The sequence below is a fragment of the Pongo pygmaeus genome, chromosome 4 (assembly GCF_028885625.2).
Source record: "Pongo pygmaeus isolate AG05252 chromosome 4, NHGRI_mPonPyg2-v2.0_pri, whole genome shotgun sequence".
NCBI classification, from domain to species: domain Eukaryota; kingdom Metazoa; phylum Chordata; class Mammalia; order Primates; family Hominidae; genus Pongo; species Pongo pygmaeus.
The window spans coordinates 119421659-119446610 of NC_072377.2; the positions used below are offsets into that span (position 1 = coordinate 119421659).

The window sequence follows — 24952 nt, forward strand, 5'->3', positions numbered from 1 at the left end:
GGCCAACCAGCACAAAAATAGTGCATTAAACCACCAAAGCTAAATAGCCTCAAAGAGTCCATTTCACTGCCTGCCACCTCCATCAGAACAGGTGCTGGTGGTATCCATGGCTGAAAGACCCAAAGATGGTTCACATCACAGGACTCTGGGCAGACAACACCCAATACCAGCCCAGAGCCTAGTATACTTGCTGGGTGGATAGATCCAGAAGAGAGAACAATCACTACAACTCGGCTCCCAGGAAGACACATCCATAGGAAATGGGAAAGAGTACTACATCAAAAACAATCCATGGGACAAAAGGAACTGAATAGCAACCTTGAGCCCTAACATTTCCTCCAACAGAGCCTACCGAAATGAGAAGGAACTAGGAAACCACCTCTGGTAATATGACGAAACAAGGTTAACACCAGCAAAAATCACACTAGCTCACCAGCAAGGGACCCAAACAAGAAGAAATCCTTGATTTACCTGAAAAAGAATCCAGGAGATTACTAAGCTAATTGAGGCGACACCAGAAAAAGGCAAAGCCCAATGTAAGGCAATCCAAAAAACGATGCAAGAAGTGAAGGAAGAAATGTTCAAGGAAATAGATAGCATAAATAAAAAACAATGAAAACTTCAGGAAACACTGGACACACTAATAGAAATGCAAAATGCTCTGCAAAGTCTTAGCAACAGAATTGAACAAGTAGAAGAAACAAATTCAGACCTCGAAGACAAAGTCTTCGAACTAACCAAGTCCAACAAAAACAAAGAAGAAAGAATAAGAAAATATGAACAAAGCCTCCAAGAAGCCTAGGATTACGTTAAATGACCCACCCTAAGAATAATCAGTGTTCCTGAGGAAGAAGAGAAATCTAAAAGTTTGGAAAACATATTTGGGGGAATAATCAAGGAAAACTTCCCCAGCTATGCTAGAAACCTAGATATCCAAATACAAAAAGCACAAAGAACACCTGGGAAATTCATCGCAAAAAGATCACTGCCTAGGAACACTGTCGTCAGGTTACCAGTTAAGACGAAGGAAAGAATCTTAAGAGCCGTGACACAAAAGTACCAGGTAACCTAGGGAAAACCTATCAGATTAACAGCAGATTTCTCAGCAGAAACCCTACAGGCTAGAAGGGATTGGGGTCCTATCTTCAGCCTCCTAAAAAAAATTATCAGCCAAGAATTTTATATGCAGCGAAACTAAGCTTCATTTATGAAGGAAAGATAAGAGTCTTTTTCAGACAAACAAATGCTGACAGAAGTCACCACTATCAAGCCTCCTCTAAAAGAACTGCTAAAAGGAGCTCTAAATCTTGAAACAAATCCTGGAAACACATCAAAACAGAACCTCTTTAAAGCATAAAACACACAGGACCTATAAAACAAAAATAAGATTTAAAAATAAATAAATAAATAAATAAGGTATACAGGCAAAAAATAGCACAATGAATGAAATGGTACCTCATATCTCAATACCAACTGAATATAAATGGCTTAAATGCTCCACTTAAAAAAAGACAAAGAATTGCAGAATAAGTAAGAATTCACCAACCAACCATCTGCTGCCTTCAAGAGACTCACCTAACACATAAGGATTCACAAAAACTTAAGGTAAAGGGGTGGAGAAAGACATTTCCATGTGAATGGACACCAAAAGCCAGCAGGAGTAGGTATTCTTATACCAGACAAAAAAAACTTTAAAGCAAACCAGTTTAAAAAGACAAAGAAGGACATTATATAATGATAAAAGGCCTTGTCCAACAGGAAAATATCATAATCCTAAACATATATATACCTAACACAGGGGCTCCCAAATTTATAAAACAATTACTAACAGACCTAAGAAATGAGATAGACAGCAACACAGTAATAGTGGGAGGTGTCAATACACCACTGACAGCCCTACACAGGTCATCAAGACAGAAAGCCAACAAACAAACAATGAATTTTTTTTTCTTTGAGATGGAGTCATGCTCTGTCACCCAGGCTGGAGTGCAGTGGCATAATCTCAGCTCACTGCAATCTCCACCTCGTGGGTTCAAGAGATTCTCCTGCCTCAGCCTCCCGAGTAGCTGGGATTACAGGCGGGTGCCACCAGGCCCGGCTAATTTTTGTACTTTTAGCAGAGACAGGGTTTCACCATGTTGTCCAGTCTGGTCTCGAACTCCTGACCTCAGGTGATCCTCCCACCTTGGCCTCCCAAAGTGCTGGGCCACCATACCTGGCCAGAAACAATGGATTTAAACTATTCCTTGGAACAAATGGACCTAACAGTTACATGCACAACATTCCATCCAACAACCACAGAATATACATTCTATTCAACAGCACATGGAACTTTCTCCAAGATAGACCGTATGAGAGGCCACAAAATGAGCCTCAATAAATTTAAAAATATTGAAATTATATCAAGCACTCTCTCAGACCACAGTGGAATAAAACTGGAAATCAACTCCACAAGGAACCTTCAAAACCATGCAAATACATGGAAATTAAATAACCTGCTCCTGAATGAGCACAGGGTCAAAAAAAAAAAATGAAATCAAGATGAAATTTAAAAATCCTTCAAGCTGCATGACAATAGTGATACAACCTATCAAAACCTCTGGAACACAGCAAAGGCAGTGCTAAGAGGAAAGTTCACAGCCCTAAACGCCTACATCAAAAAGTCTGAAAGAGCACCAAGAGACAATCTAAGGACACCCCTCTGGAAACCAGAAAAACAAGAACAAACCAAACCCAAACCTAGCAGAAGAAAGGAAATAAGCAAGATCAGAGCAGAACTAAATGAAATGGAAACAAATGAAGAAAAAAAAACCCATAAAAGAGAAATCAAAAAGCTGATTCTTCGAAGATAAATAAAATTGATACACCATTAGTAAAATTAACTAAGAAAAGAAGACAGAAAATCCAAATAAGCTCAATAAGAAATGAATCAGGAGATATTACAACTGACACCACAGAAATACAAAAGATCATTCAAGGCTGCTATGACTACCTTTACGTGCATAAACCAGAAAACCTAGAAGAGACAGATAAATTATTGGAAAGATACAACCTTCTTAGCTTAAATCAGGAAGAATTAGATACCCTGAACAGACTAGTAACAAGCACCAAGATTAAAATGGTAATTTAAAAGTTATCAACAAAAAAAGTCCAGGACCAGATGGATTCACATCAGAATTCGACCAGACATTCAAAGAACAATTGGTACTAATCATATTGACACTATTCCATGAGATAGAGAAAGACGAACCCTCCCTAACTCATTCTATGAAGCCAGTATCACCCTAGTACCAAAACCAGGAAAGGACATAACAAAAGAAAACTACAGACCAGGCTGGGTGTGGTGGCTCACAATTGTTATCCCAGCACTTTGGAAGACTGAGGCAGGCAGATCACCTGAGGTCAGGAGTTGGACACCAGCCTGACCAACATGGAAGAAACCTCGTCTCTACTAAAAATACGAAAAAAAATTAGCCAGGCGTGGTGGCGCATGCTTGCAATCCCAGCTACTCAGGAGGCTGAGGCAGGAGAATCACTTGAACCTGGGAGGCAGAGGTTGCGGTGAGCCAAGATCGTGCTGTTGCACTTCAGCCTGGGCAACAAGAGCAAAACACTGTTTAAAAAAATAATTAGCCAGGTGTGGTGGTGTGAACCTGTAATCTCAGCTACTCAGGAGGCTGAGACAGGAGAATCGCTTGAACCAGGGAGGCACAGGTTGCAGTGAGCCGAGATCGCACCACTGCACTCCAGCCTGGGCAACACAGCAAAACTCCGTCTCAAAAATAAAAATAAAAATAAACTACAGACCAATATTCCTGATGAACACAGAAGCTAAAACCCTTAACAAAATACTAGCTAACTAGATCCAACAACATATCAAAAAGATAATCCACCATGATCAAGTGGGTTTCATACCAGGGATGCAGGGATGGTTTAACATATGCAAGTCAATAAATGTGATACACCACATAAACAGAATTAAAAACAAAAATCACATGATCATCTCAATAGATGCTAAAAAGGCATTTGACAAAATCTAGCATCCCTTTATGATTAAAACTCTCAGCAAAATCAGCATACAAAGAACATACCTCAATATAATAAAACCCATCTATGACAAACCCACAGCCAACATAATACTGAATGGGGAAGAGTTGAAAGCATTTCCTCTGATAACTAGAACAAGACAAGGATGCCCACTCTCACCACCCTTCTTCAACATAGTACTGGAAGTCCTAGCCAGAGCAATCAGACATAAAGGGCAAACAAATCGGTAAAAAGGAAGTCAAACTATCACTGTTTGCTGATGATATGATTGTTTACCTCGAAAACCCTAAAGACTCCTCCAGAAAGCTCCTAAAATGGATTAAAAAAATTCAGCAAAGTTTCAGGATACAATATTAATGTACACAAATCAGTAGTTCTTCTGTACACCAACAGCGACCAAGCTGAGAATCAAATCAATAACTCAACCACTTTTACAATAGCTGCAAAAAAACCCCAAAAACCAAAAAACTTAGGAATATACTCAACCAAGGAAGTGAAGGACCTCTACAAGGAAAACTACAAAACACTGCTGAAAGAAATCACAGAAGACACAAAAAAATGGAAACACATCCCATGATCATGGATAGCTAAAATCAATATTGTGAAAATGAACATACCGCCATGAGCAATCTACAAATTCCATGCAATCCCCATCAAAATACCACCATCATTCATCACAGATTTAAAAAAAAAATTCTAAAATTCATATGGAACCAAAAAAGAGCCCGCATAGCCAAAGCAAGACTAATAAGCAAAAAGAACAAATCTGAAGGCATCACATTACCTAATTTCAAGCTATACTGTAAGGCCATAGTCACTGAAACAGTATGGTACTAGTATAAAAATAGGCACATAGACCAATGGAACAGAATAGAGAACCCAGAAATAACCCAAATACTTACAGCCAACTGATCTTCAACAAAGCAAACAAAAACATAAAAGTGGGTAAAGGACATCCTTTTCAACAAATGGTGCTGGGATAATTGGCTAGCCACATGTAGGAGAATGAAACTGGATCCTCATCTCTCACCTTATACAAAAATCAACTCAAGATGGATTAAAGACTTAAACCTAACACCTGAAACTATAAAAATTCTAGAAGATAACACTGAAAAAAACCATTCTGGACTTTGGCTTAGGCAAGGAGTTCATGACCAAGAAGCCAAAAGCAAATGCAATAAAAACAAAGATAATTTGCTGGGACTTAATTAAACTAAAGAGCTTTTCCATGGCAAAAGGAATAGTCAGCAGAGTAAACAGACAACCCACAGAGTGGGAAAAAATCTTCAAAATCTATACATCTGACAAAGGACTAATATCCAGAATCGACAATGAACTCAAACAAATCAACGAGAAAAAACAATCCCATCAAAAAGTGGGCTAAGGACATGAATAGACAATTCTCAAAAGAAGATATACAAGTGGTGAACAAACATATTTCAAAATGCTCAATATCACTATATGATCAAGGAGATGCAAATCAAAACCACAATGTGATACCACCTTACTCCTGCAAGAATGGCCATAAAAAAAAAAAAACCAGTAGATGTTGGCGTGGATGCAGTCAACAAGAAACACTTCTACACTGCTGGTGGGAACGTAAACTAGTACAACCACTACAGAAAAGAGTGTGGAGATTCCTTAAAGAACTAAAAGTAGAGGCCAGGCATGGTGGCTCACACCTGTAATCCCAACATTTTGGGAGGCTGGGGTGGGTGGATCACCTGAGGTCAGGAGTTCGAGACCAGCCTGACTGACACGGTGAAACCCCGTCTCTAGTAAAAATAGAAAAATTAACCAGGTGTGGTGGTGCTCACTTGTAATCCCAGCTACTTAGGTGGCTGAGGCAGGAGAATTGCTTGAACCTGGTGGGCGGAGGTTGCAGTGAGCTGAGATCACGCCATTGCACTCCAGCCAGAGCGACAACAGCAAAACTCTATCTCAAAAAAAAAAAATACTAAAAGTGGAACTACCATTTGATCCAGCAACCCCACTAGTGGGTATCTACCCAGAGGAAAAGAAGTCATTATACAAAAAAAGATGCTTGCACACATATGTTTATGGCAGCACAATTAGCAGTTGCAAAAACGTGGAAAAAACCCAAATGCCTATGAATTGAGTGGATAAAGAAACTGTGGTATATATACACGACGGAATACTACTCAGCCACAAAATGGAATGAATTAATGGCATTCACAGTGACCTCGATGAGATTGGAGACTATTATTCTTCGTGAAGTAACTCAGGAATGGAAAACCAAACATCATATGGTCTCACTCATAAGTGGGAGCTAAGCTATGAGGATGCAAAGGCATAACAATAACACAATGGACTCTGGGGACTCAGGCAGAAAGGGTGGGAAGGTGGTGAGGGACAAAAGATTACAAATAGGGTGCAGTGGATACTGCTCGGGTGATGGGTGCACTAACACCTCACAAATCACCACTGAAGAACTTACTCATGTAACCAAACACCACCTGTACCCCCAATAAACTACGGAAATAAAAAAATTTTAAAAATAAAATAAAGAAAGAAAAGCAACGATGGCTTGAAAAGGTAAGGAAGTAATGTAGACCAAGAAATGCAATTTTATATATCAAACTGAATCTGTGGGGACAATGATATTTGCAAATTATGTGAATACTAGCACCTTACAGAATCTATTCTTTTTCCCACAAATCTTTCCTTTGAAGGTAGATTAAAAAGTCAGCAAAATTTTAAAATAAAGACTCTAAAAATTTTCAAATTGGTTTATAGCAAATCCCCTAAAAAAGTCAGCTTTCAGTCATTCGTTTAACCATTTAAATATCAAAGAGAAAATAAAGTATTTCAAAACAAAGAGAAGAGAGTCAGTTCATAACTAACAGGTTCCAAACTTCTGCCGGTTGCATCCTCTCCCATATTCTGGCTGCGACTTCCCCATCGCTATCCCTGGACAGTTCATGAACTGCCTCTCCCAGTGGTGGACACTACTGTTGGGCTTTTGGTGTTTGGCAGTGGCCTGATATCTTATGCTGCCACCTTAATGCTTCTTTTGGTACATTCTGACTATTTGATGCCTATGAGTTACATTTACCTTTTGGGTATTATATCAGCATTCTTCACCCTGTAAAATTTATTTCTCTCAACTACTCTCTGAATCAAAAATGGGTAGTAGCTTTTTTAAAGCAAACTGCTCCTATCTCTCCTTCTAATTACTAAATTTCAACACTTAAAATTTATATTCTCAAAAGCCTGTAAGAAAAAGAATTATACGTGGCTTCTAATCGTGGCTATAAGATTTTTAAATCAAGAAATGCAGAAGAAAGAGAGAAAGACAGAAAGGGGATAAATTTCAGGTGTTAAGTATTCTCCCATGAAATAGACGGTGGTATCACCAGCATTCCATTAAAAAGCAGTCAATGTTATTTTTAAAGGTCAACTGGAGTAAAAATAAATTTTAATAAGATAGGCTGCCCCATCTTTTACATAGAATCAAATATTTCAGAAAGTCTAAAAAAGGAGTGTACATTTACCCACAAGTGGTTAAGACCTCAATCCTAAAACTCTGATGCCAAGTACTTTAAAACATCAACAAAGAAAAGACTCTATATGTATAAAACGAGCAAAGATATCACTAAACAGAAAAATAATCAATACCTTTAATCAAATTTTTCAATACATAAGAAAGCATTAGCTTAACCTTTTAAATGTAGCAATATCAAGCTTTGTTCACTAAGTAAATGTAAAGGATTTTTTTAAGATATCATATACGAAAAAACAAAAGCGGTATAAATAATTTTCTTCAAAAATATCTTGTCATGTATATTGACAAAATGCAAGCACCAATAATCAGTGTTTTCTTTTAAAAACATCAGAACTTGCTTGGAAATTTAGTCCTGTTGACCTTTAAGTCGTTTCAGCCCAATTTGTTCACTCTCTACACAATTTTGAAGACTTGACCACTGATGTTTAAGAACCTTACATAAGATTATTTAATTTAAATCTAACACTATATTGCCTGCGGCCACAAAAGCAATAAAACATTTTCTACCTCTCCACCCCACAGATCTCCGTTGTGATGCTGTGAACAATGAACAGAAAGCTGGATTTAGAATTTAATTTCAAAGAGAAGATTCACAACTTGTTAACAAAAGAGAAAGCGGTAACTGTGTCCTGAAAATAATACAATTATTGAATTAACAGTAAAAATGTGTTTTTCCTGGTACACATAGTATTTATGAAGCCAGTAGTATAAAACATACATCAAGCAATCTTATTATAATCATTGTGGGTATAGCACTTAAGAGACAACACTTTGCCCTATATAGATTTGTATTTTTAAACAATCATACTTACAGTAAATGTTGCAAAAACAAAGTGAAATCAAACATCTTTTGTTTGACTTTTTACTGACCTAATAACTGTCAAAAAAAAAAAAAAAAAAAACTAAAACTGAACATATTCAGTTTAGACAACCAGAAAATACAAAATGGGGGGAAAGCTTACTGTATACTTTATGATCAAAAGTATACAGCAATATGGCTTTTATTTGTATATAATTTAATATGCTATTGTGTTATGCACACAAATCTTACTCTCCTTTCAAGGTACCCTTTAAAAAAAACTGTCAAAAATCTAATGCAAAATAATCCAAAAGAAATATATGAGCCAAAACTACAATATACGTAAGTTTAAATTTTCCAGTAGCCATATTAAGAAAAATTGAAATTAATTTTAATAATGTTATTTAACCCACTATATCCAAAATACTATGATTTCAAAATATAAACAATATAACAATTATTAAAGATCATTTCACAGTCTTTTTTTATTCTGTGTATTTTAACTCACAGCATATCTCAATTCAGACTAGCCACATTTCAACCACTCAATAGCCACATGTGGCTAGTGGCTACCATACTGGACAATCCAGGTTTAATTAATCCCTTTATTAGACCAGTGGCAAAACCAGACTGGGTGCAGTGACTAACGCCTGTAATCCCAGCACTTTGGAAGGCCAAGGCACAAAGACTGCTTGAAGCCAGTAGTCTGAAACCAGCCTAGGCAACAAAGTGAAATCTTCACCTCCACAAAAAAAATTTTTTAATTAGCAGGGTGTGAGTGAGTAGCACGCACCTCTAGTCTCCGGCACTTAGGAGGCTGAGGCAGGAGGATCACTTGAGCCTCAGAGTTAGAGGTTACAGTGAGCTATGATCAAGCCATTGCACTCCAGCCCAGGTAACAAACAGAGTGAGACCCTGTCTCAAATAAATGTCTAAAGGATAAAAACTTAAAAAGAAAGTTGTCCGAAAAAAAGGAATATTACTCATGAATCTATCAAAAAAAGAATTATATGCAAATGCCCAATAAATAGATGGCAAGTAACATCACATTTGCACTGCAATGACTTCTACTAGTTTAAAACTGGTAAAGGACAATCCTAAAATTTGCATTAAAACCTCCAGGAATGATTTCCATACTTGCAGCACTCTCACCCTTTGGGTGCTCTCTCTTTGTTAACTTGCTCTGTATGTATTCTTGATAAAGGACTATGCTCTAGTAATTACATCTGTTATAAAGCTTTTCATAATGCTAAGGGGTGTGTGTCTTTAAAAAAAAAAAAAAAAAAAAAAGAAGGTGGAAGGTGGGTCTATCTTGCTCATTGTTCTTAACCATTTAGCCATATCTGGTAACCAGCAGGTGCTCAAATATTTGTTGAATGAATGAATGCCACTGGTATTTAATAAGGCATAGAACTTCAGTGCTGGAGATATGGCATGTGATAACAACTGGCCCAACCTACCACCCATAGCAGAAATATCCTCAGCATTATTGCAGACAGTGGCCGCCCACCCATTGTTTTAAACAAAGTCTGCAGATACTGATGGCCCAAATGCTGCATGGGTCACAGCCAAAGATATGTTTTGGCTGTCCTGCCCTATTGAGCTGGTGTGGTATTTTTAAATAATCTGAATTGAAAATATTTAAAAAACAGATTTCACATGGAAACCACTATCAAGTTTTTGTGAAAAACCAATGAATCTGACAATCTGGCATCTTCAACCCTGATAGTGCCAAGTGGTTACTGCCCCCTTTAACAAGGCATACGTTTCAGTCTCCACAGTCCCAAACCACACCCTACTTCTCCAACAGGGAGACCTAAAATCAGTTGGCTGCTGTCATTTTGGGCTGCTGGCTTACTTATAGTAGTTGAGCTAAAGGGAAAATCAAATATTTATTGTCTCCATATTCACAGCAAAAAACTAAAATGAAGGAGAGTCCTGTATTTATTATGCCTGAGGCTCTCTTCATTAATGCACCTGTTTGGCCCTGCAGCATCTAAATTTGACACCTGATGTAAACACTTTTAGTGGCAGGAGTCTGATATACTTAGCCCATTTCATTTCTGGACAGCCTTAGTGGGGGGTGTGTGTGTGTCTTCTTTCATGCTAAGTTAAATCTGCTTTCCTATTCCATCTACTCATTGACCTGGAACCTCTGCTAGAGATATCCAGCATACTCATTCTATCCATAACTATCATATTCTGCAGTCATCCCTTCTCATCTCCTGTAATTGTTCTTTACAGAGAAAAGTTTTCAAACTCCACCATTCTAAGTTTCCCCTCTCAGGACATAATCTAACTTCATAGCGTTCTTCCTAAGAGGGAGAAACATCCCAGTAGTTCTATTTCGGATCTAGACAGTGAAATGTATGGTGTAATGGAGCTCATATTCCAAAAGACAAATGCCATTATTACTGAATATAAGCCATTGTGGCACGCTCTGTACAAATCCTGTGGCAGAGGTTTCTCATTCAACATCCATTCAACAAATATTTATTAAGCATCTACAGAGTACCATGCCAGGTAAATTCCTGAAAACAGAAAATCATTCATCTTGTTCTTCATATGAATCACATAAAAAACTAGCCAAATCTTAACATTAAAAGCCTACAGAATTTTGTGAAATATGTATATAAGTGCAATCTAATTATAAGGAGAAATATCTAGTACATAACTAAAATTGTATTTGTTTCTGCTAAATATTAATATACAAAAAGTTTTCTTTGGTCAATCAAGCAGGGGTTCCCAATTAGCCAATGAAGATCTACCAACAGAATATCAAGTTTTATCTAGTAGGACTGATTTCAAGCGCTGCTGTCTTTCCCTTCTCAGTGCGCCAGATTGGTAGCAAGGGAGGAAACATAAAGGTGATGACTTCACAATGATCATGACCCTTTATAACTTCATACTCTCTGAGCTTTCTGTTTGCCTGATATGATGCTGCTTGTTTTTTTGTATATACATACAATTTCCACATGTGCAAAACATCAGCCATGTAACTAGTGATTGCCATTTTGCCATTAAAAAAAAAAAAACACCATGTTTTAAAAACAGCATATCTACTCTCCTCCACTCTCTGATGGAGCACACATAAGCATCACCCAAGGAGACTCCCTATCACAGAGAGACCAAAAGATAACATTCTCTAAAATATAACTTAGATTTCTTTCTGAAAACTTTTTTTTTTACAAGATTAAAAAGTTACTCCTATACTTTAAGAGGGAGAAACTGACAGAGTGGACAAAAAGATTAAACTTGAAACCTCAAAGCCCAAAATGGGAAGCGCCACTCTGAAGTCTGATACTTAGGACCACCACTGACTCTCCTCCATAAGGACATGCCTAACATGAGACTGTGTTGTTTCCACTCACTTTGGTCCCTGCAGCTGACTTCTGTACTAGTATTTGGCCCTGAATTTCAGTGTCTCCAATGATTTCAAATTAATTTTGTTCTACATGAATCCTGCAATGTCTGTCCAGAAGAAAAAGTAACATTATCCCAACAAGAAACAATTTAAACATTGGCCATGTAATAAAGATACATGTGCTGTACGTCAATTTCATTTTCTATACATTACCACAGAATTCTACTACTATTTATGATGTTCAAAATCCTTCTTTTAAAAATAGACAAAAATGGATAGAGAGGATGGACGCAGTGGCTCATGCCCATAATCCCAGCACTTTAGGGGGCCAAGGTGGGCAGACTGCTTGAGCCCAGGAGTTTGAGACCAGCCTGGGCAACATGGTGAAACAAAAATATACAAAAATTAACTGGGCGTGGTGGCACCCGCTTGTAGTCCCAGCTACTCAGGAGGCTGAGGTGGGAGGATCACTTGAGCCCAGGAGAGGGAGGCTGCAGTAAGCCAGTACTGGACCACTGCACTTCAGCCTGAGAGACAGGGAGAGACTGTCTCAAAAAAAAAAAAAAAAGAAAAAAAAAGATGAGAGATAAAGAAAATAAAACCCTCAAACGGGGCCAGATGGGACAAAATGACAAAAAATTATTCCCTTTTATCTAGGACTAGCCATTAGGTAGTCCCACTCCTTAACTCTGCAGTATTTATTTACCTATTACCATATATGAATGTTTTCCTAGTTAGTATTTCAGTAGTACATTATTCTATGTATCAAGTACATCACACAGTCAGAATACTTCCTAAAGACAAACATAGGTTTTTTTTTTTTTTGAGACAGAGTTTCACTCTTGTTGCCCAGGCTGGAGTGCAATGGCACAATCTCGGCTCACCGCAACCTCCGCCTCCCAGGTTCAAGCAATTCTCCTGACTCAACCTCCCAAGTAGCTGGGATTACAGGCACACGCCACCACGCCCAGCTCATTTTGTATTTTTAGTAGAGATGGGGTTCTCCATGTTGGTCAGGCTGGTCTTGAACTCCTGACCTCAGGTGATCCACCCGACTTGGCCTCCCAAAGTGCTGGGACTACAGGTGTGAGCCACTGTGCCCAGCCTTACAAACACAGTTAATAGGAGTTTAACACAAAGTTCATGTTCAATATCCAATATCTACTTCAAGTATGTATCAAAAGACAAGAGTTCATTTTGACATTTTAACAGTGGGGAAGGACCCTTTATAACTATAGTTTTAATTTATTCACCTGGAAAAATTAACTCTCAAGATGACAAAAATAATTTTCCTTCCAGTTACCACTGAATATATATCTATAAGCTTACCCCCACTACCATCCCAGCCCACAGTTCTAACACATACCTGGTCTGTTAATTCGATCAATTTTATCCATACTAGGGGAGGGGAGCCGAAGTCGAGGACTGCTTTGATTGGAGTTGTCTGATCCCACATCGTTGAATGAATCATCAAGAGTCAGCAGGAGTTCTTTTACGCATTTATGACAGATACTATGTTGGCAAGGGAGAATCAATGGGTGGGTAAACAGCTCCTTGCATGCTGGGCAAATGAGCTCCCTTTCGATATTCTTAATGGTAACCTTGAGAGTAAAATAATCCAAGTTAAAGGCTCTTAGTGGGTAAATATATTAACATTCTTATACCTCTTGAATAAGTACATGTGTTTATTTTTCCAAAAAGAATTAAGAAAATTATTTTTTAAATTTTAAATTTCTTTTCCCCAATAAAATTTGATACCATCAACTGCCCTCAACACCCATAACCCAGAACTGAAGGAACATGAGATAGTAAAAGGCAAAAATGAAGAGAAAAATTATGTAAAATATTAGGGGACCATGATATTTTATCAAAAATTATAAAGCCATCATTCGAATCTCCATCACCAGTGCACTGATTTAGGACTTCGGTGAAATCCTAAAAGTAGATCATGTCAATAAAAATTTTGAATATAGCACTAAGAGTAAGACTATATTCTTATTTAGTAAATTAACACTGTGACTGACAAATAACAGGAGCTATTAAACACTAGCTGAGTCAGTATGTTCATGGAACCCTAGTTGGTATCTATTTACAAGCTGAATTATCAGCAATTTTCTACATTAAAAGTGACCATTTTTCATTAATGCCTGAGGTTCTCATGCTGTATATCAAAGCAATTATCTTAAAAGCACTTTATGAATATGTATTAGTCCATTTTCACACTGCTATAAAGAAATACCTGAGGCTGGGTAATTTATAAAGAAAAGAGATTTAACTGACTCACAGTTCCACATGGCTAGGGAGTCCTCAAGAAACTTACAATCATGGCAGAAGGGGAAGCAGATCTGTGTTACGTGGTGGCAGGTGAGAGAGAGCAAGAGCAGGGAAACTGCCTTACAAAACCATCAGATCTTATGAGAATTCACTATCACAAGAACAGCATGGGGAAAATCTACCCCTGTGATTCAATCACCTCCCAACAGGTCTCTCCCTCAACACCTTGGGATTACAATTCAAGATAAGATTTGAACCTAACCATATCATTCTGGCCCTGGTCCCTCCTAAATCTCATGTCCTCACATTTCAAAACCAATCATGCCTTCCAAACAGTCCCCCGAAGTCTTAACTCATTTCAGCATTAACTCAAAAGTCCAAGTCCAAAGTCTCATCTGAGACAAGGCAAGTCCCTTCTGCCTAGGCACCTGGAGAATCAAAAGCAAGTTAGTTACTTCCAGGATACAATGGGGGTACAGGCATTGGATAAATGCTCCCATTCCAAATGGGAAAAATTGGCCAAAACAAAAGGGCTACAGACCCCATGAAAGTCTGAAACCCAAAAGGACAGTTATTAAGTCATAAAGCTCACAAGTGAGATCTCCTTTGACTCCATGTCTCTTATTCAGGGTACGCTGATCCAAAGGGTGGGCTGCCATGGCCTTGGGCAGCTCCACCCCTCTGGCTTTGCAGGGTACAGCCCCCACGCCACCTGTTTTCACGGCTGGCGTTGAATGTCTGCAGGTTTCCCAGGTGCATGATGAAAGCTGTTGGTGGATCTACCATTCTGGGGTCTGGAGGACCATGGTCCTCTTCTCAGAGCTCCACTAGGGAGTGCCCCAGTGGGGACTCTGTGTGGCGGCTTATATCTCACATTTCTCCTTTGCACTGCCCTAGCAGAGGTTCTCCATGAGAGCTTTGCCCCTGCAGCAGACTTCTGCCTGGACATCCAGGTGTTTCTGTACATCCTCTGAAATCTAGGCAGAGGTTTCCAAACCTCAACTCTTGACTTTTGTGCACTGGTAGGCCCAACACCATGTGTAAGCCACCAAGGCTTGCACCCTCTGAGGCAATGGTCTGAACTGTACCTTGGCCCCTTTTAGCCACAACTGGTACTGGAACAGCTGGGACACAGGGCACCAAGTCCCAGTGATGGCAGCTGCAGCCCATCTGGAGCAGCTGCTGCAAAGATGCTGGCTGCAGTTGGGAAGGCAAAGCCGGACCTGCTTGCTCTGCAGAGCCAGCGGGACCCAGGAACAGGCAAGGGACCCTTCTCCCTTCCGAGTTGGTACGGAGGGAGCCCCATGCTCTTGGGTGCAATTTCAGCCACCTTGCTGTGGACTGGGGCATTCCTATGCTCTCGGGGGCCCAGGATGCCCCTCTCCCCCGGCATGCTCAGAAGTGCCTGCTCCTACTGCTTGGCCTCTCCCCATTCCCAGTGCCCACTCTGATTTTGGAGAAAAGCTGTGGCCAAGCCCGGGCACTGACATGACCTGGCCAGGCGTGTGTGTACTTGAGGAGATGCTGACACACCAGCCCCCTGCCACCTCAGCCCCCTCTGGACTTTGGGCGCTGATGAACGTGGGAGGGAGGCCAAGGGCAGGGCTGAGGGTGACTCAACGTGGTACTGCAGGTGTCCCTCAGCTGAAACAGTCTGGGCACCATGAATGGCAGTGGGAGGGAGAAAGGCTCCTGGGAGGAAAGGGACAGGTCCCTGCTGAAATCCCACCTTCAAGCCAGGGACAGCCTGAAGCCTAGGGTCCAGGCTGCCAGTTCCACTGACTGGAGTGAGAACTTACAGTGAATTTTCCAGGCCCACCCATGGCCACCCATGGGCCAATCAGCACACACTTCCTCCCCTCTGAAGCCCATAAAAACCGCAAACTCAGCCAGACTCTGGTAGATGATGGGACCACCCGCCTGCAGATAAGATCTACCCACTCGGGTCTCCTCTCCACTGAGGGCTGCACACTTGACCAAATGACCTGCCTGCAGAGGAGGTAACCACTCTGGGTCTCTTCTCTGCTGAGAGCTGCACTTGTTGGGAGGAACTGCCTGCAGAAAGCAGCTACCCACTACGGGTCTCCTGAGAGCTATTCTTTTGCTCAATAAAGTACCTCTTCACCTTGTTCACCCTCCAGTTGTCCATGTAGCTCATTCTTCCTGGACACAGTACAGGAACTCGGGACCTGCCAAATATTTGGCAGGACCAAACAAGCTGTAACACAAACTGGGCTAAAATACACCCTGCTGCTCGCCATGTTGTGGGTGACGAGGAGGAGACAAGAGAGGAGAGAAGAGCTGCAGCCGTTCAGGGAGCCTGGACTTAGGAGCTCCCCAAGCCAGGGCTGTGACATCCTCTTTGTGGCTCTACAGTTCCTGGCATCTCCAAGTTTCTGGGTGCCACCATGTTCCACAGTGCTTGTAGTGGGAGCCACTTGTGGTACACCTGTTCCAGCCACAGCAAGGAGCCGGCGCCCATATTGGCACCTGGACCTGCCTGCCCCGCCACAGCCACCATGCCTGGCTGTGCACACTGTACCCCGTGCTCGCTCACTCATGCACCCCTTGCTGCACTGCACCTGGCTTGCCCTTGGCAGCCGTGGGATATGGACCAGTAGTGAAAGCCAAGCACAGCCTGCCGGGCCAAGTGGGCAGAACAAGCCCAGTGGGCCTGAGCAAAACTTGGGCAAAGGCAACACTTGCCACAGAGGTTTCTGGCTGGCGAAGCGACACCCTAAGGATCCTGTGATACCGAGCCTGCACACAGCAGCAGGGCCCTGGGCCCACTCCACTAAACCATTTTTCTCTCCTAGGTCTCCAGGCCTGTGATGGGGCTCTCTTCATTAATGCACCCGTTTGGCCCTGCCAAACGGAGGGACTGCTGCCAAGATCTCTGACATGCCCTGGAGACATTTTACCCATAGTCTTGGCGATTAACATTTGAGTCTTTTTTACTTAAGCAAATTTCTGCGACTAGCTTGAATCCCTCTCCAGAAAATAGGTTTTTCCTTTCTACTCCGTGGTAAGGCTGCAAATTTTCCAAACTTTTATGCTCCACTTCCCTTTTAAACTAAGTTGCAATTTCAGATCATCTCTCTCAAGTTCAAAGCTTCACAAATCTCTAGGACAGGGGCAAAACACTGCCAGTCTCTTTGTTAAAGCATAGTAAAGAGTCACCTTTACTCCAGTTCCCAACAAGTTCCTCATCTCCATCTGAGACCACCTTGGCCTGCACTTCTTTGTCCATACCACTAGCAGAATTTTGGTCAAAACCATTTGACAAGTCTCTAGGAAGTTCCAAACTTTCCCACATCTTCCTGTCTTCTTCTGAGCCCTCCAAACTGTTCCAATCTCTGCCTGTTATTCAGTTCCAAACTTGCCTCCACATTGTTGGGTATCTTTACAGCAGTGCCCTGCCCACTACCTTGGTACCAATTCTCTGTGTTAGTCCATTTTCACAGTGTTATAAAGAAATACCTAAGAGTGGCTAATTTATAAAGAAAAGAGATTTAATTGACTCACAGTTCTGCATCGCTGGAGAGGCCTCAGGAAACTTACAAATATGGCAGAAAGGGAAGCAAGCACGTTTTACATGGCAGCAGGCGAGAGAGAGTAAGAACAGAGAACACTGCCTTATAAAACCATCAGATATTGAGAGAATTCACTATCACAAAAACAGCATAGGGGAAACCACCCCCATGATCCCATCACCTCCCACCAGGTCTCTCCCTCAACACCTGGGGATTACAATTCAAGATGAGATTTGGGTGTGGACACAAAGCCTAACCATAACAGAATATTAAACGAGTGTAGGGGACCCTTTAAAAAGGTGTATAAGCACCACCACAAATGCTCTCAATACTACAGGCTTTCATTATTTTAAGTGAGAAGCATTTTAGACTCATCACAACTAAAAAAGTTTGATGACCTCATACCAGTTTCCCCATCATTTCTCTACGTAGTTTTTTCCATGTATCCCAGACTTCATATATCTATGAATCCTATAGTCAGCATCCCTGCAATTTTAAAGACAGCCTCAACTTCAAAGTACTTATAACCTTGTACAATCATTTCAGCTACTAGAAATACATAGAAAATTAAAATTGATTTAACTAAATGTAATGAAATTTTAAAATGTATGCTAACCTATTCTCCCTAAAGTGACACAAAGTGCTTCAATAATCTCTGACAATTTTGCATTGGAGTCAACTGGTTTTATCACTGTCAGTGGGTGTTTAGATGCAGTCTCTTGCTGCATCACTCAAATACGTGATGAAGAGCCATATCACTTCCCAATTGTTCACAGATTTGGAAATAAGATAACCAAACCTCACAATTCACATCAAAGAATACAGAATATTCACATCCTATCTCATTTCACAAAGGGTTTGGCACCTAATTCAAAAGAAAATCTTGTCCGGGATATCCAAAATAGGTTCTTACATTCCATTTTATGTATAAATATGGTCAGTTAAGGTTTACTTCTCACTGGGGGAAGATCTAAAATCATTTCCATTTTCTTGTACATAAAGCAGTGTCTTGAATCTGACTTTTTAATCACAATGGACATAAAGTATTTCTTACCCAAGAGAAAATTTAGTTCATCTGTCATTGAGGGAGAAACAAACTGATTAAGTGTGATGTGGCGGCTCCCTCAATTAAGCAGTTCCTCGGGAAACTTCGGAAGAATTGCACATTCGACACCTTTAAACAAAAACACTTGTAGGCTGACAGCTGCCGGGGCCCCGGCCCGCCACCCGCGGGCAGGCGAAGCCGGGGAGGAGCCTCTGGCCCAGGCGGCGGCAGCCGGCCGGGCCCGCGGGGGTCAAGACGCCTAGACAAAGGGCGGCCCCGCAAGCGCGAGGCACGCGCCCCAGCTTTCTGCCCGCACCCGACCGCCTAACGCTAATTAATTCTACCGCTTGAGATCCATTAGAGAGACCCTCCATGATTCCCCGAGGTGCTCAGGTGGGCAACCATCGGATTTGCGCTCTTCTCCGGCCCAGGGGACCCCACGTCCGGCTCTCGAGGATAGAAAGGGGACGCCCCGGGTTGCAGAACCTAGCCCCGGGCGGGAGAAGGCGAAGAGGAAGCGGGATCCCCACCGCCTGCCCTTGCTTTCCCAGGAGGAGGCTCCCTCCCGGCTCTCGGCGGAGGAAAAAGAAAGCCGCGGTCGGCACACCGCCCTCGAGGTGGGGGCGGCGGTCCCCTCCGCACTCACCGGCGAGTCTGAGCCATCGCCCTCCATGGCTGCCTTCTGCCAGGTGTCATCAGCGGCACGTTCCACTCAAACACACCGGCTACCCAGCGCAGGGTCTGGTGGGCGGGTCCCTGCGGCGGCCGTGGAGCCTCGGTCCGAAGCTGGAAGACGAGCTGGTCAGCTGTACCTGGCCAGCGGACCGGCGCGGGGAGAAGTAAGCCGGGGCAGGCAAAAGCACAGGCGCGGGAGAAGCGAGCTTTGCTCCCAGCGACTACCCCGGGAATCCCGCCCAGCTGCCGGCTGCGGCAGCGGCTCCTGCGGACTGCGGCTGGGAAGGGCGCCGCGCAGAGACCTGGGCGGGGCACCGCGGGGCGTAGCCGGGGCGTGGCCTGGCCGTTGCCCAGGCAACAGCGCCTGCCGCACAAAAGAGGCGGGGCCGCCTGGGGCTGGTAGGCCGGGTGTCTGAGCCGTAGGCTGAGCGGGACTCGGCTGGGCGTGGGTGTGGCATGCGGTTGGGACTCGGCGCCCTCCGCCGCCACCTTCCCCCTACGCATCAGTCCCTCACTCCCACCCGGGTAGCCGCCCGTCGCCCTATGCCAGGCTGGGGGGGATCTGAGGAACGGAAGTGAGGGCAGCCGGGAGCGGTGGGCGGGTGCCCAGGGCGGCGCCCGGGTGGGGAGGCTCCGCTGCGGCAGAGCAGCCGGCTGCAGCCCTGCCCCTGGCCCCGCGCTGCCACTCCGCCCTTCAGTTTGCTCTCAGTGCGCTTTCTTCACTAGCGATTCGAAGCCCCGCTTCCAGGCTCAGCACAGGACGGTGCGGGCGAGGGCGAGCCTAAGCCACCTTCCCTGAATGGCCGCGGCGAGCACGGTAGAGCTGCGAGAGGCGACCAGAGTGAGACCCCGCCCGCCCCCTCCGCCGTCCCCAGCCAGGCGCGGCTTGGGGTTCCCTGGCCCCGCCCGACTCATCCGCGTTCTCTTCTGGCTTCACTTGCTGGGTGAACTTAATAGTCCCTGAATGGGCACCGAGCAGTCGTATCCCGCTTTCTGCTTCTATACCCCCAAGTCGCGATGTCACCGCACGTTCTTGCCCAGTGGCGCGGGGACCGCCTGCAGGGTGGAGATTCCTCTCCCGGATGCTGGCCAGGGACTGAAGTTAAAAGGCCGCGGCAAGGGAGCGACCCCCGGCCACCTGGGCCTACGCTTTCGTTCCTGAGGACCAAGATAGAGGGTCCTGAGCGGCTCCGGCACTCCCGCACCCCCGCGGGGAGTGCTGCTGAACGTTAAGGCGCGCGCCAGCTCAAGGACTGGCGGCGCACATTTCACTTGCCACGGCCCAAGTGTGTTTCTTGTGTTGTTTTCAGGACACACGGAGAACAAATTAACTTAAGATTATTAGATCACGCCACTGCCTTCCTTGCTAGCTAAACAATTGATTCCTATGTATTAGGCTTTAAGAACAGATGCCCTAAATTGCTGGGTAAGTAGGGACTACAGAGCTGTAGCGAGACATCTCGCTTAGGTTTTAAAATGCTTCCCACTTTTATTTCCTGTTTGGGAGAAGTCTGTCGCTGTGGCAAGTTCCGCCGTCTTCCCACAGCCCTGTCTGCAGCGGTAGCCTCGTCTCCAATCCGGCATCTAAATAAGGAGTGTAGAATTAAGAACACTGAGGGACTACAGCAATTTTCTCTAATGGAGTACCCTCCATTTACAGATGAGGTGAACACAGGACGAAAGCTTTGCCAGGTAATAATGCCTGGGCTGTTCTGATCCAGATTAATGCCCGTTGCGTGGCCGCAGGTGCTAGACTTGCGAAGGCTTCCTTCCCACAGGTTCTGAAACGTGCTAATCAGGAGGAGACTAACAAATGCCTGCGTGAATTAGGTGCCTATATATATACATATATTTAAAGGCTCAACCATTAGAAAGCATTATAAGTCTTTCTCATACTGGCCTTTGAGCTAAATAATTCCCCTTGGGCTGTAATTTCACATCAGCACACCTGCTTTGATCCAAAACTTATTAGTTGACACAGTAAAAGTGATTAGAAGGCTCCATTAACAGGAATTAAAGATAAAATCTGTATAGACAATATTTTGGTGAAACTACATTGCTATGGCCTTCCATTTTGCAAATCGACTTCACTGAGCTATCATTTTCTACCTGATCCACAAAATTCAAACATGATGTTAATACACTTGGCAAGTGTTAATACACTTGGCAAAACTGTGTCTACAAAAAAATAAAAATACTTATGCAGTGGGCACAACCTTACCATTATCACCCCAGCATAGGTTTTAGTTGTGTGAGCAACTATCTATTCATCCTTCTGAAACAGATCATTTTTGTTTTGGTCCCATGAGATGTTTAAGATCTTATATTAGTCTAGATTTGAAGACTTTCTAAGCCTAATTCTTTCACAGTATAAGTGTCTTCTTGTTTTAATTTTGTGTTTGTAAAAATTTTTGAATATTTTTGTGCCTCAAAGATGTTCAAAGTTAAAATAATAATTCACCAAGTAATGGTATCATTGCCTATTTCTCTATCAAAAATACAAGATTTACAAAGCCTCTCTTATTTTGCTCAAACCTTTTTGTGATATCGTATGTTGGTACAGCTTATCTGAAGGGACATTTTACAAATCCTATCAAAAATTTTAAATATTTTTACCTTTTGACTAAGCAATTCCACATCTAAGAATGTTCCTACTGTAATACTTGCATGTGTGCACAAAAACATGTAGATAGAGCTTACTGAGACCTTATTTATAACCAAACATCATCCATAATATACATTCATACCATGGAATACTATGCAGCAGTTAAAATAAATGTACTGATGAGAAAGGATTTCTAAAATATAACGTGCGAGGTAGCCCACACCTGTAATCCCAACGCTTTGGGAGGCCAAGGCGGGTGGATCACCTGAGGTCGGGAGTTCAAGACCAGCCTGGCCAACATGGTGAAACCCCCTCTTTACTAATTACAAAAATTAGCCCAGCATGGTGGCACATGCCTGTAATCCTAGCTACTCAGGAGGCTGAGGCAGGAGAATCACTTGAAACCGGGAGGCAGAGGTTGCAGTGAGCCAAGATTGTGCCACTGCACTCCAGCCTTGGCGACAGAGCGAGACTGTGTCTCAAAAAAAAAAAAAAGTACAAAACCATATGGATTCTGAATGCTGCCACTCTGGCCAAAAGACTAGGTATTATCTGATTACAGGCAAACAAAAATAAGCATCTGGAATAGAGCACAAAATATGATAACCATTGTGGAGAAGTAAGGGATGCAGTCAGGTATACAAGATTTAACTCTTCACTCACATTGTATTATCTTTGCATCTTATATGTACATGTTATACTTCTAAAACTTTTTAATGTTAAAAACCCTTTCTATCCATAAACTTTTAAAAACAAAAGGTGAGGGGAAGAAGACAAATACGAAAACTGCCATTTTTAAACCACTGCTTTCCCAGTTGCCTGATCATTTCTGTCTCCCTGGGCTGCCATGCTTTGTGTCAAGTCATCAACTTCTCTGTTTCAACATCCAAATATCCCAGCCTCCCAGGATACCAAGGCCCTTCCCAGTTCCTCAAGTTAAAATCCTGGTGGGTTTTGTTTGCTTGCTTTTTATCTTCCTTTCTTCTTCCCTGTATATCTCTGGTCAGCCTTAAATCATAGTTTGTTATTAGATTCTGTTCTTTCTCATCCTCACAGCCGATTCCAGTGCCTACTCTAAGCCCCCTCTCCACATGCCTAGATTACAACAGTAGCCTATAAATTCAGTATTTACAGATGACTTTCCATATGTGTAGCCCTGTCCTCATGCCTCTATTTGCACAAGGAGCAGAGTAAGCCACAGTCCTGGACCACAGGCAGCTTGATATTGGAACATAAGGGGGTGACAGGGTGTGTGGACATGTGTGTGTGAGTGTGTGTATGTGTGTGTGTGTGTGTGCACGCATGTGTTGGAGAGCAGGAGTTAGAGGGTGGTAAACTTGTAACAAAATAAGTCTGGTAAAGTATGGAAGGCCTCTATGCTTTTGTAGATGTTCAGCAGCTTTTGAAGGCTTTTTAGCAGGAATGGCATGAAATATCTGAACTTTAAAAAAATCATTATTCCCCTATTTTACATTGTATATGCTATCCCTTGGTGCCTACTCCTCCCCAGTTTGGAGTACCCTAGCACCTCCTTTTTCAATAGTTTATTTTAAAATCTGGGTTAAAATACAAAACAAGAAAACCTATCCCATTCTTATCCCCCTAAGTCCACAGACCTTCAATACTCTTGCCTTCATTGTGATATCTACTTTTCTACTTCTGGTATTACTTAATTGCTCTTCTATCACAGGGGCATGAGCTCTCTCACATCCATCTACTTCATGACGTCCAAAAGGTCAAGTTTCCCCTCTCCAAACACACACAATTCAGGCTTTGATAAAACAGAGCCTCAATCAATGTTCATTGCTTAATATTTAAAATATAAACCCCTTACCCTATAAATCGTATACTACTCCATAAGCTGACTTGGTCTCTTTCCATATTGATTCCTAATACCCAACAAGAGATTAAATTCCTGGCTGGGTCAAGTCCTAATGACCATGGTGCATACTAATTGGTTTGCTCTGAGATCAGACAGGCAGGGTACCACCATTCTATTAGTATATACTAAACAAGCAATAGAAACAAGGTAATATGGCCACTTATTCCCTAAACTCTGCCCCCTTTTGGAAACCCCTAATAATTAAGCAACCATAGGTATAAAATCAAGAGAGCCCCTGGACTTATAGAAAATAAATGTACGGAAATAAAGTAAATTACAGGGTTTTCCAGTAGATTGGCACACGGACCACCTATACTGCTGGGTATCAGGAGGTTACCAGTGAAGGGATAATGAATGGCATTGTCTATCAATTATTGACTCAAGCTACTGACAGGCCAAGCTTACCAGTCATAAAGTGTTTCTATGGGAACAAAGTCAGGGGAGAGGAGTCCAGAGAGCCAGCAAGTTCGGATTTCCACTACCTGGCCAAATCCTCCTCATCTTTCAAATTGCACTTCTGGAGCCTCCTTTATTAGTTTTGATTTCATTGATTATCTCCCTTTATTCTGAATTCTTTTAGCACTCAGTTTAACACAACTACCTAGTCTTTGTACACTGATGTTTGATGTTTTGTCTTCTCGACCATTTTAGCTTTTATTTAAGACAAAATCTAGTAAGCATGTATCTACTAAACAGTAGCACCAGAGCAACAATTTGCAATTAGGAAGATGAGAGTAAGCCAGTGCTGCTCTCACAGACATTTTTCCATTAATGATGAGTGTATTGGCTGCATAACTAGTGGGCAAACAACTTTTCTGGCCAACTTGAGGTAAACAAAATTGGTAATATTTTGAGGCAATCTAGCAGGTCCCTCTCTGTTGACCACATCTTATTATTCTTCCCCGTAGGGTTACTAGATTTAGTAAATAAGAACACAATACACCCACTTAAATTGGAATTTCAGATACATGATAATTTTTTAGTATATGTTCCAAATATCACATTGCACATATTCTAAAAAAAAAGAGTATTAATCTCAAATTCAAATTCAACTCTACATCCTGTATTTTATCTGTCAGCCCTACCTCCACTTCTTAATGATCACAATGTGGATATAAGGTGTCTCAAGGCCCAACCCTGTTATCATAAAAGCTAGAAGTAATAGCTTTCATTTATTGAGGGCCTATGATGTGTCGGTAACA

At 42.3% G+C, this 24952-nt stretch overlaps 1 protein-coding gene across 6 annotated transcripts in view; it reads right to left on the reverse strand.

The window, feature by feature from the left end:
• The window catches only part of TRIM36 (tripartite motif containing 36), a 55170-nt gene that overhangs the window by 25008 nt on the left and 5210 nt on the right, over positions 1-24952 (reverse strand). For 2 of the 6 annotated variants that reach the window (XM_063665149.1, XM_054489696.2), the window contains exon 2: positions 13103-13337. In XM_063665149.1, coding sequence (XP_063521219.1) covers positions 13103-13337 — 235 coding nt within the window. Of the gene's footprint in view, positions 1-13102; positions 13338-18597; positions 18707-19234; positions 20848-24952 lie in introns of those variants that run through there. The other 4 variants (XM_054489691.2, XM_054489690.1, XM_054489692.2 and 1 more) reach the window with 4 other exon arrangements.